This window comes from Saccopteryx leptura, chromosome 2 (assembly GCF_036850995.1).
Source record: "Saccopteryx leptura isolate mSacLep1 chromosome 2, mSacLep1_pri_phased_curated, whole genome shotgun sequence".
Classification (NCBI taxonomy): Eukaryota; Metazoa; Chordata; class Mammalia; order Chiroptera; family Emballonuridae; genus Saccopteryx; species Saccopteryx leptura.
The window spans coordinates 32719767-32732813 of record NC_089504.1 but is presented as its reverse complement, the minus strand read 5'-3'; the positions used below and the strand labels follow the sequence as shown (position 1 = coordinate 32732813).

General features: G+C 38.9%; 1 protein-coding gene across 1 annotated transcript in view; it reads right to left on the bottom strand.

Annotated features, from left to right (window-relative positions):
- ERP44 (endoplasmic reticulum protein 44) overlaps nucleotides 1-13047 on the bottom strand; it is a 93035-nt gene that overhangs the window by 31225 nt on the left and 48763 nt on the right. The window contains exon 4 of the mRNA XM_066367559.1: nucleotides 9572-9687. Within this exon, the coding sequence (XP_066223656.1) occupies nucleotides 9572-9687 (116 nt within the window). The remainder of the gene's footprint in view (nucleotides 1-9571; nucleotides 9688-13047) is intronic.

The following is a 13047-nucleotide window of genomic DNA, read 5'->3' as shown; positions in this document are numbered from 1 at the left end:
CTTCTGGTTCTAGAACATAGGTGTATACCTTAGTAGAGAGCTGGATACCACTGTATAGAAACAATAACAATAATAGAAATAATACCACAAGCAAGACAATTACATTTTTGTTTAGATACTGTGCCATTGGAACATTTAACAGATATTATATAATTCAGAACAGACATTTTTAAATATAGAAATTGGATGAATTCTCAGTTTCTATGATAAATCCAATTTATTTTGACCTTCAAAAGAGTTACTCTTTTGAACATACTTCCAAAGCTGTACGTTCCTGGCCCTGGCCGGTTGGCTCAGCGGTAGAGCATCAGCCCAGCCCAGCGTGTGGAAGTCCCGGGTTTGATCCCGGGCCGGGGCACACAGGAGAAGTGCCCATCTGCTTCTCCACCCCTCCCCCTCTCCTTCCTCTCTCTCTCTCTTTCCCTCCGGCATCCAAGGCTCCACTGGAGCAAAGTTGGCCCGGGGGGTTAATGAAGGCTCCATGGCCTCTGCCTCAGACACTGGAATGGCTTTCGTTGCAAAGGAGCAATGCCCCGGATGGGTAGTGCATCGCCCCCTAGCGGGTGAAACCTGGTCGGGTGCATGTGGGAGTCTGTCTGTCTGCCTCCCCGTTTCTCACTTCAGAAAAATACAAAAAGCTGTCCGTTCCTGGGTTGCAGTCTAGCCCCCTCCATTTACCATTAACCTTGGTAAGTTACTCAGCTTCTCTAAGCCTTTCAGTGTCTTCATCTGTAAACAATAATATACTCCAGCTCTCTGAAAGTCCAATGTTCATTCCTACCTCAGAAACTTCACTTCTTCTAAAACACTTTTCTTCCCCTTAAAAATTCCACCTCTTCATTCCAGTATTGTTTCATTGTCTCAGGGAGGTCTTCTCTATCCCCCCAGACTACATTAGACTCATATTATCTCACAGCACATGAAACCTTCACTTCAGAACAGTATCACAAGAGCAGATGAGTATTTAGATGAGTATTTATTTATTGCCCTTACCTTTCTGGGTTTGTCTGGCTCATTGCGATATCTCTAGAACCTACCATCTGCATTGCCATCAACTAGTTTTTTTCTCTCCAAGAAATTATTTATTTTTATATTTTTTATTTTTTTTATTTTTCTGAAGCTGGAAACGGGGAAGCAGTCAGACAGACTCCCGCATGCGCCCGACTGGGATCCACCCAGCATGCCCACCAGGGGGTGATGCTCTGCCCATCCGGGGCGTCGCTCTGTTGCAACCAGAGCCACTCTAGCGCCTGGGGCAGAGGCCAAGGAGCCATCCCCAGCGCCCGGGTCATCTTTTGCTCCAATGGAGCCTCGGCTGTGGGAGGGAAAGAGAGAGACAGAGAGGGGGGAGGTGGAGAAGCAGATAGGTGCTTCTCCTGTGTGCCCTGGCCGGGAATCGAACCCAGGACTTCCGCACGCCAGGCCAATGCTCTACCACTGAGCCAACCGGCCAGGGCCTCTCTCCAAGAAATTTAACACTATTACAATGAATGAAAGGTCTGGGTAAAACAGTGAGTGTCAAGGAAGGCAAAAAGACTCAAATATCCAAGGGCAGAGCAGAGTAGGCTGCCACAAAGCCAGACAGGTGATTAATAAGAAAGAGATTTCTGTGAGCAGATCATATTTTGATGCTCAGGTCACTCTCTGCCTTTGCTAGGAAGCTTCATAAAAATTTTCTGACTTACAAAAACTAATCCTGAAGCATCAAATAGATATACTTAGCTGGAAAGAATACTGTAAATACAGACCACAGAAGGATATAAAATAGTTTTGTTTTTGTTTTGGTATTTTCCTGAAGTGAGAAGCGGGGAGGCTGACAGACAAGACTACCGCATGTGCCTGACTGAAATATACCTGGCATGCCCACTAGGGGGCGATGCTCTGCCCATCTGGGGCATTGCTCCATGGCAACCGGAGCCATTCTAGCGCCTGAGGCAGATGGCCATGGAGCCATCCTCAGTGCCTGGGCCAACTTTGCTCCAATAGAGCCTTGGCTGTGGGAGGGAAAGAGAGAGAGAAAAAGGGAAGGAGAGAAGGGTGGAGAAGCAGATGGGCGCTTCTGCTGTGTGCCCTGGCCAGGGATTGAACCTGGGCTGACGCTCTACCATTGAGCCAACTGGCCAAAGGTAACATGTTTTCATTTGCATACAACATAACTGCCTGAGTAGAAAATCTTATGGGAGCTACATAAAATTTATTAGAACTAGTAAGTATTTATATATAAGATCAATAGACAAAAATAAATTGTATTTCTATATATTGGCAACAAACAACCAGAAATTAAAGCAGGGGTCTCCAAACTTTTTACACAGAGGGCCAGTTCACTGTCCCTCAGACTGTTGGAGGGCCGCCACATACAGTGCTCCTCTCACTGACCACCAATGAAAGAGGTGGCCCTTCCGGAAGTGCGGTGGGGGGCCGGATAAATGGCCTCAGGGGGCTGCATGCAGCCCGCGGACAGTAGTTTGGGGATGCCTAAATTAAAGCTTAAAAAAATCATTTATAATAGTATCAAAAAATAAGAAATACTTAGACCTAGATCTCGCAAAAAACATCTGAGACTGATACCAGACTAACAAAATGAGGGACATTCTACAAAAGACCTGATCAATATCCTCAAAACTGTCAACATGTTAAAAAAAAAAGGGAAAGCATGAGAAATGGAAAGATCAAAGGTAACTAAACAGACATGATGGCTAAATGCAACATCCAAGAAAAAAGGACATGAGTGGCACAATTGATAAAATTTCAATACAGTCTCCAGTTTAATCCATAATAACGTACCAGTGTTAATTTTGTAGTTTTGACAAATGTACCATGAAATATAAGATATCAACATTAGGACATACTGGGTAAGAAGTATAAGGGAACTCTCTACTATCATTGCTAAGTCTTCTATATTTCTACAGTAAGAATTGTTTATTTTAAAAATATATACAATAGCATAAAAAATATGTGGGAATAAATCTGATAAGATATGAAAGACATGTGGGATGAAAAACTACATATTAGAAATTGACAAGCTAGAAGTCAGACAAAAATACAACGCAACCAGAAAAGCCAAACCAAAAAAAAAAGTACAAAGTCAGTCGATTTACACCACTGACCTCAAGACTTTTAAAGCTAAAGTAATCTAGAAAGTGTGCCATTAGTATGAACATAGACAAACAGATCATCAGTACAGAATAGAGAGACCAGAAATAGATTCACATGTATATAGTCAGTTGATTTTGACACAGATGCAGTCATTTAGTGAAGGGCCAGTTTCAACAAATAATGTCAGGACAGCTTGATAATTATATGTAAAAAATGAACTCCAATCCAAATACTGTGCCACATATAAAAACTCCAAATGGATCACAGATCTAAATATAAAACTTCATACAATTTATAAAGAAAAACATAGCAGAATATCTGTGATCTTGGGTGATGCAAAAATTTCTTAGATACAGCATCAAAATCATGTTTTAAGAAAGGATAAACTGGACTTCAACAATTAAAAAATAGAAGTACCATATGATTCAGCAATTCCACTTCTGTGTGTATATCCAAAAGAATTAAAAGCAGAGTCTTAAAGAGATAGTTGTATATACCCATGTTCATAGCAGCATTATTCACAACAGCCAAGAGATAGAAGTAACTCAAGCACCATAGACAAGTGAATGGATAAACAATATGTAGCATATAGATACAATAGAATATTATTCAGCCTTAAAATTGAAGGAGATTCTGACACGTGCTACAGCATGGATGAACCTTGAAGACATTATGCTAAGTAAAAATAAGCCAGTCACTAAAGACAAGCACTGTGTGATTTCACTCACATGAAGTATCTATTGAATAGAATAGTCAAATTTACAGAAGCAAAAAGTAAAATGGTGGTTACCAAGGGAGGAGGGAGGAGGCAATAGGAAGTTGTTTTTAATGAGTATAGCATTTCAGTTGTGCAAGATGACTTCTGGTAATTGGTTATACAACAATGTGAATATACTTAATGCTACTGAACTGTACATTTTAAAATGGTAAAGATGTTACATCTTATGTTCTGTATATTTTACCACAATTTAAGACATTTTTAGAATAGAGTGGAAGAATATATTAGCAAATTGTATATTTGAAAAAAAATTTGTATTCATAAAATATAAAAAGCTCTCAAAATCCAGTAAGTAAATATTATAACTATTAATAATCTAAGATAGATAAAATTAAAATACACTGACCATACCAAGTGTTTGCAAGAATGTGGAACAACTGGAATGCTCAGATGCTGCTTGTAGAAATGTAAAATAGTACAAATATTTTAGAAAACAATTGTCAGTTTCTTAAAGGTAAACATACACCTACCATATGATCTAGATATTTCACAGTTAGGTTTATGCTCAGGATAAATGAACTCATATGTACAGAGTTGTACCTGAATGTTCATGGCAGCCTTATTTGTAACAGCCTGAAATGGGAAATAACCCCTATGTCTGTTAAGAATTGAACAGTTAAACAAATTGTGGTATATATAACACCATACAATGGAACGACACTCAGTGAATAAAAATGAATGACAGCCTGACGAGGCGGTGGTGCAGTGGAGCACTGAACTGGGACACTGAGGACCCAGGTTGGAAACTCTGAGATCACCAGCTTGAGCACTGTCTCACCAGCTTGAGCGCAGGTTCGCCAGCTAGAGCATGGGATCATAGACAGGACCCCATGCATGGTCACCGGCTTGAGCCCAAGGTTGCTGGCTTGAGCAAGGGGTCACGGGCTCAGCTGGAGCCACCTGGTCAAGGCATGTCTGAGAAAGCAATCAACAAACAACTAAAGTGCTGCAACAACAAGTTGATGCTTCTCATCTCTCACCCTTCTTGTCTGTCTCTGCTTGTCCCTCTGTCTCTCTCTCACTTAAAAAATGACACACCAACAGTCTTAACCACACAGAGTCAAAAAATATATACACACATGAACACATAATGTATGATTTCACTTACATAAAAGCCTGGAAAATGCAAACTAATCTGCAGTTCCATAGTATCCTGAGGATCGATAGAGGGAAAGAAGGACCACAAAGGAGTACAAGGAAAATTTGGGCGATGACAGATATGTTGGTTATCTTGATTGTGGTGACAGTTTTATGGATGTATACATGTATCAAAACATTAAATTGTATAATTTAAATTTCTACAATTTATTTTAATTTTTTTTTTTTTAAGTGAGAGAAGGGGAGATAGACTCCTGCGTGTGCACCTGACCGGGATCCACCTGGCAAAACAGTGTGGGGCCAATGCTCTAATTAACTAAGCTTGGACCAACCGAGCTATTCTCCGTGCTTGGGGCTGACGCTCGAAGCATCGAGCCACTGTCTGCAAGAGGGGAAGATGGAGAGAAGGGGGAGAAGGAGAAGTAGAGAAGCAGATGTTTGCTTTGTGTGCCCTGACCGGGAATCAAACCTAAAACGTGCATATGCCGGGCCAAAGCTCTATCCACTGAGCAACTGACCAGGGCCTACAATCTATTTTTTTTTAAATCCCACCAAAGACCTGACCGGGCGGTGGTGCAGTGGATACAGCATCAGAGTGGGATGTGGAAAACCCAGGTTCAAGACCCCAAGGTCGCCAGCTTGAGCACGGGCTCATCTGGTTTGAACAAAAAGCTCACCAGCCTGAGCCCAAGCTCGCTGGCTTGAGCAAGGGGTTACTCGGTCTGCTGAAGGCCCGTGGTCAAGGCACATATGGGAGAGCAATCAATGAACAACCTAGGTGTTGCAACGTGCAACGAAAAACTAATGATTGATGCTTCTTATCTCTCCGTTCCTGTCTGTCTGTCCCTGTCTATTCCTTTCTCTGACTCTCTCTCTGTAAAAAAAAAAAAAAAAAAAAAAAATTAAATTAAAATTAAAATTAAAAAATAAAATAAAATCCTACCAAAGAACAATCTGTCTAACAGGCATTCATCTCCAGACCACAGGATTCTTAAGGTCCATCCAGTTCAAACCTCTACAATCCAACTAGCACATAAGGGGTTACCCAAAGTACAGTTTGTTTTACAGTCTCTAAAGAGAGTGGAAAATGTAAGTACATCATCAATAAGGATTTTATAATGTTACTTTTAAAAAGTGAAGAATTAGCCTGACCAGGCAGTGGCGCAGTGTATAGAGCGTTTGACTGGGATGCAGAGGACCCAGGTTCGAGACCCTGAGGTCGCTAGCTTGAGCACAGGCTCATCTGGTTTAAGCAAAGCTCACCAGCTTGGACCCAAGGTCGCTGGCTTGAGCAAGGGGTTACTCGGTCTGCTGAAGGCCCACGGTCAAGGCACATATGAGAAAGTAAGCAATGAACAACTAAGGTGTTGCAACGAAAAACTGATGATTGATGCTTCTCATTTCTCTCTGTTCCTGTCTGTCCCTATCTATCCCTCTCTCTGACTCTCTGTCTCTGTAAAAAAAAATAAAAGTGAAGAATTACAGAGGAGAATAAATTTTTAGAGAAAATACACAATACCTGAGATATAATTTACATTAGTAAAAAACTAATTTTGTGAATGTCTTTGATGGCTCAGAAAGATGTGAAGTATGACTATTTATTCCCATTACAAGAGAACTACATTACCAGCATGCCAGATACATCTGAAAAGTTATTTCTTTAAAAGATAAATGATAGTTAGGATACAATAGTTAATTTTTATTCCCAATGACTGTGAGCTTGATTTCAGATTTTATGATCCAAATTCAGAAATGTTTTGCACTATAATGTCTAAATATACATATAAAAAAGAAAGAACTGATGATATAAACAAAATAAAAAGGCAAACCACACAATGGGAGAACATATTTGACAAAACATCTGATAAAGGGTTAATAACCAAAATTTATAAAGATCTTGTAAAACTCAACACCAGGAAGACAAACAATCCAATCAAGAAATGGGCATAAGAAATGAATAGACACTTCTCCAAAGAAGACATACAGATGGCCAATAGGCATATGAAAAAATGCTCAACATCACTAATCATTAGAGAAATGCAAATTAAAACCACAATGAGATATCATCTCACACCAGTCAGAATGGCGCTCATCAACAAAACAACACAGAATAAGTGCTGGCCAGGATGTGGAGAAAAGGGAACCTTCCTGTACTGTTGGTGGGAATGCAGACTGGTGCAGCCACTGTGGAAAACAGTATGGACATTCCTCAAAAAATTAAAAATCGAACTGCCTTTTGACCCAGCCACCCCACTTTTAGGAATATCTCCCAAGAACACCACATAAATGATTCAAAAGGAGAAATGCACCCTCATGTTTATGGCAGCATTGCTTACAACAGCCAAGATCTGGAAACAGCCCAAATGTCCCACAGTGGACGAATGGATTAAGAAGCTATGGTAACATATACACAATGGAATGCTATGGTGCCATGAAAAAGGAAATCTTACCTTTTGCGACAACATGGATGGACCTGGAAACTATTATTTTGAGTGAAATAAGCCAGGCAGAGAAAGGAAAATATCATATGACCTCACTCATTTGAGGAATCCAACGAACAATATGAACTGAGGAGCAGAACTGAGACAGAGGCGGGATCAAAGGATCCAGAGGGAAAGGGGATGAGAGGGTGAGAGGACGGGATGAGAGCAGAAAAGCAAATCCTGGAGGGAAGGGGGAGGGCGTTATGGGGAGGGGGACAGAGGGGAGGTACTGGGGGACACGGGGGAGGGGAGAAAGTATTCGGGGGGGGACACTAAAATCTATGTAAACACAATAAATTAAAATAAATTTTTTAAAAGTAGAAAGATCTGAAACGAGAGCCCGCATCAAAAACATGTTCTGTCAGTGAAAGGTGGGAGGGAAGATCCAGAAAGCCAAGTGGAGATGCAGTCCATGTTTGTGTTAACCACCTTCCACTGCTCCCTTCATCCTGTCTAGCTATGAATCTCAGCAGACAGAAGTGCAGGGTATGGCTTGTAAGATTCCAAAATGCTTTGGGGTTAGCCATTTCTATCTAGCACAGGATTTTACCAGTAAATCTCCAAAATGGTTTTTGAAGTGAACAGAAAAGAAGCAAACATGGCAGGACCTTGAATAACATCGTTTTGTTCAACTCTGTTTTGCTATAAGGTTAGTGACATGCCTTAGGAACTTAATTCTTGTTTATATCAACTAGACTAAGGTAAAACTGGTTTTGTTATATGTCCTTTTGCTTAAAGTCTCTGAACTATCGACATTGAGAACTTACTGTAGCCTGTGATGGCATTTGGTCACATCTGGATTCTAAATCTCACTTGATTAGACATTAAGCTGTATGACATTGGTTAAACCACTTTATTTCCATTTTCCCATCAGTAAAATTAAGTCAGGGCATACACACGCAGACTTATTTTGAAGTATAAAGGACAGAAAATTTGCAGAATGGGAGAATTCTATATTCAGTCCAATTACCAATAGTCAATGCAACAAGCTTTTAATAAGCAGCCTCTGTCTCCCAGAAACTGTCAGATGCTTGAGATTCAGAGATTAGTGAGTAGTTTGGTCTCCACTTAAAAGGGATTAAAACAAAAACACTAAAAACAGAAAAGAAAATTTTCCCACTTTTGAAGAACTGACATTGCGACTGGTAAGAAAACTAGACACAATGAACCAGAACTACAAAAGGCAATTAATTTGGTAAGATGGCGAAGAAAGTTCAAGTGCAATGAGGGCACACAGAAGGAAACACCACTGCAAGCTCACTAGCTCATGGTAAAGCAATCTGTCATGTATATAGATCCCAAGATGATTTTATGGAGAATGCTCCACCAGGATGGCAAAATCCAAGAGGCTAACTTTCAGTGAGTCTAACCTTGGCTTCTCACTCGCAATAATTATAAACAGTAACTACAGCTATTTGCACCTCAAAGACACTCTAAGCCAGGCATCCCCAAACTACGGCCTGCGCATGTGGCCAACTGAAACCATTTATACAGCTCCCGCCGCACTTCCGGAAAGGGGCACCTCTTTCACTGGTGGTCAGTGAGAGGAGCACTGTATGTGGCGGCCCCCCAACGGTCTGAGGGACAGTGAACTGGCCCTCTGTGTAAAAAGTTTGGGGACCCCTGCTAGTAAGCCAATCTTAACAGAATCTCAAGTAACAGAAACACAAATATCTAAGATATATTTTATTTGGCATGACTACAAATAGAATTTTTGCATGATTCTAAAACCAACAGATATCCATTTTTTCCCCTAAAAGTGTATTTCAATTTTATTTGATTTAAGTATTAGCTTTGGTAGAAAACACTGCTAATTATGATTTACTACCTATATGCTTGCTGTACTATATTTTAGTGAAAAAATAAAGTAATAATATTTTAAACCCTTCACATAGGAAAAATGGAAAGTAGTTTTTGTAAGTAAAAAGAAAAGATTAAATATTAACATTTTTGAGCAAGGTTATTAGTACTTTTTTGATTTGTTCTCCACTTGAAGCAGAGCATTTTTTAAAGAAGTGTGTGTGTGTGAGAGAGAGAGAGAGAGAGAGAGAGAGACAGAGAGAGAGAGAGGTGGGGATGGGACACTTTCCTCCAGACTTCCTACTGAGGTACTTACAATGCTGATCACAATCAACTCTGGCAAACACTACTTGATTTTCCTTTGGATACTCTTCCTTAATAACATTAGAAGCTTCCTCAAAAATTGGATGCAACATCTGGCTGAAACGACACCTATGCACAGAGAAAGATAGCAATTAAAACTGAAAAGCAGACTCAATAAAATCTCATTTCAGTTATTATCCATTGATATTTAGCATATATACAATAAATAGCTTTTAAGACAATCACAGTTAGTTTAGTGATGAATCCTGATGTCATTCATTGGAGATGAAGACAATTCTGAATTCATAGACTGTATAAATAAAATAATTTGTTTTTTCTTTCACCTTAGGAAAATGCCCAATATTATGGAACACACAGCTAAGGACCTCTCATAAAGGCCATAAAACAAGCCTGAAATAAGCCGTCTAAGGTGTATCTACTTGGACATGCAACTACTGAGACTTAGGCATTTATAAATAATTAGCTTTCTCCAAATAATGAATATATTTTTAGACTATTGTTCAAAATCTTTAAAATGCCAAGTTTATTGTAATTAGACCAATTCATCCGACTAATTCAATCAAATTTCATAGGCAAGTTGGCATATTATATAAATAAATAAGATGTATGAAAATGATATATAGTATATAATGAACTGCTTTCCCTCAAAATTTATCCCTGGTTAAAATGGCTTTTGTATCTATTAATTACATATTAAATACATTAAGTCCAGGAGAAAAAAAAATCTTCAATTCCTAAACAAGACTTCCTGTTCATGTTTCCTTTGCCATTTTTATTTGTTTCATTTTTACTTTTAAAAGGGGGCACAAACCCCACAATATTCCAGAAGCTTGACCCTTGACTGTCCCTTAATCAGGCCAACACTTCACAAATATATGCTGTGGGTCATTAAAGGGACCTGATGAGAAAGAAAAAAGAATAGAATCAGCATACAAACCAGCTGGGTTAGAACAGTTATTCTCATATGAAAAGGGTATTGAGAACTTGTTAATAAAAAAAACAAACTATAATTGCTACTATTGCTTCCAGAGCCCTTGTGCACCAAGAAATGTACTTAAGTGAAGCCTGTGAACTATTTAATGTGATTAGGTCATACATATTAACTATAATACAACAAAAATATCATAAAGCCTGTGAAAGGATACAAACTTTATACTTCCTCCCTATTTCTTTATGTATCTCTTCTAGCCCACTCACCTGACTTCCTAAGGAGATGTCCTAGAATATATCAAGGAGACACAATCTCTGTATCTTCAATCTCTTGCTTTCAAGTGGCTCTTTCCTCTTTTAGCATTCTTAAATCTCTCCCATCTGGGATAGGTGGGTGGGGTCTGTGGACATCAGGGACCGTGTCTTATTTGACTACATATTCTAATAAGCATTTCAATAGATGTCTGTTAAATGAATAAACTGACAGAATGGAGGAACGAGAAAGGCTAGGACCACAGGTTTGTGGGTTCTTGCAGCTTGCTAAAAATAGGGTGCTGCAAGGCAAGGAAGACAAGGGTAGAGACTGACTAATAGTTTCCTGGAAGCAGGATATGTATGGCCTCGGAAAGAATCAGTAGACAGACTCCAGCTTAAGGGAAAGGGAAAGACACACATTAAGGAGTCCTTTTCTGGACTGTCTAGTTTGGTGCCCAGTAAGCATTTAAGCACAGAGTCTTGTTTAAAGAAAAACCTGTTTTAAAACCAAAAGGTGGAAGGGGAAAATGAAACAAAAGTTCAACTGCAATATCACTGAACCTTCAAACACATGTTCCCATACATATGTAAAGTTGTATTTATAAAACATAACAATAGCAACAGATCTATTAAAAGGACCTTAAGAGTCATCTGAATCAAACTTAATGCTTCAATCAACCCTTTACAAATCAACCAAATGGGCAACAAAGTCTTTTTGCAGGGACAATTTGGAGGCACTTACTAGTAAGACCTAGTGAAGAAAAATAATAAGCTTTGGAGTCGACATACCTGAGTTTAAATCCCAGTTCCACCACTTACTAGCTGTATTACCTTTCTGAGCTTCAATTTCCTCAACCTAAAACATACATTATAATACCTACCAGCAAGGTAGTTCTGAACATTAAAAACAATGTCTGTAAAGAACCTGGCACATACAGCATTATTACATACCTACCATGGTTTATTACCATCTGAGGCATATCAGTATTTTTAGGCAGCTCCGTTACAGAATCCTTTCTTAATCTGTGGCACATTTATATCTTCCAGAGGAAACACAGACTATAGCCTGAGGCTATACAGTATATGTCTGTGTCCTACAGTCAATTACCCAAGTTTTTTTCAGCTCAGTAAAAGAATTCTAATTCATAAACAACTCAAAGTATTTTGGAGGTAATGTTTTCCCCAAAAAACTGCCATTAACGCACATTTCCAATTCAGTTTTTACAAGTCAGAAGCATGTTCCATTTCTCTTTCTTACAACACATAACACCCCTTAATCAGGAGAACTGCATTCTAGTTTTAACTCTGCCACAATCTAGTCAGGTAACTTTGGGAAAATACTTTATTCCTCCGGACCTCAATTTTATTCTTAAAGGATTAGATTAGATAAGCATCTACCTAATTTATCTTGAAAAGGCTATCTTTATTATACATTTTATAAACGACATTTTATTCTGTATATCCTCAGCATCTGTTCATTAAATACATATACATCATTCAGTAAATATTAATTATATACTTATCTGCCAAATATTATGCAAAGTGCTTGACAATTAATGTTGAAAAAAGATGCGATGACTTTTCACAAATCTAACAATAGCAGTGAGCTATCAACTATAGCACATGAGTGTTACAGTTGAGTAAATACAGGGTGTTTTTACTCAAGATATAAAAAGGGTTCCTAATTTGACTTGAGAAAGGAAGCTGATCTGGAGAAAGTGACATCTAATCTAAGGTTTGAAAGATGGTTAAAACTTAACTAGGTAAAAAAGTTAAAAAAAAAAGAGTGAGCCATTCAGACAGAGAAAATACAAAGACTAACGGTGATGGAAGACTACAGAATATTACAGAAACTGACAGACATTCAATATAACCAGAACAGAATGTGATGTGAAAGTGGGGAGAGGTTAAAGACACAGCTGCAGGGGCAGAAAGCAACCATCATGTAAAAGACTTACCTAAAAAAAACCAGTTAAGGTTTTAAGATGAAGGGTAAGCTGATCCAATTTGCATTTTAGGAAAAACCATTCTGGCTTACTTTGTAGAAAACAGAATGGAGACAAAGAAGTCTAGAGGCACATAAAAATAATTAGGAGACTGTCCCAGGAATAGAGTTAAATTGGAGGAATATGGCTTGAAATAGTATAACGCTAACTAGTAGGTAGTAAACCTAAGAGGGTCAAATAAAATATAGATTGTTTAGGAATAAGGATTATGTGAGTGTTTCAAACTGCATGCGCCTGACCAGGATCCACCCAGCATGACCACCAGGGGGCGATACTC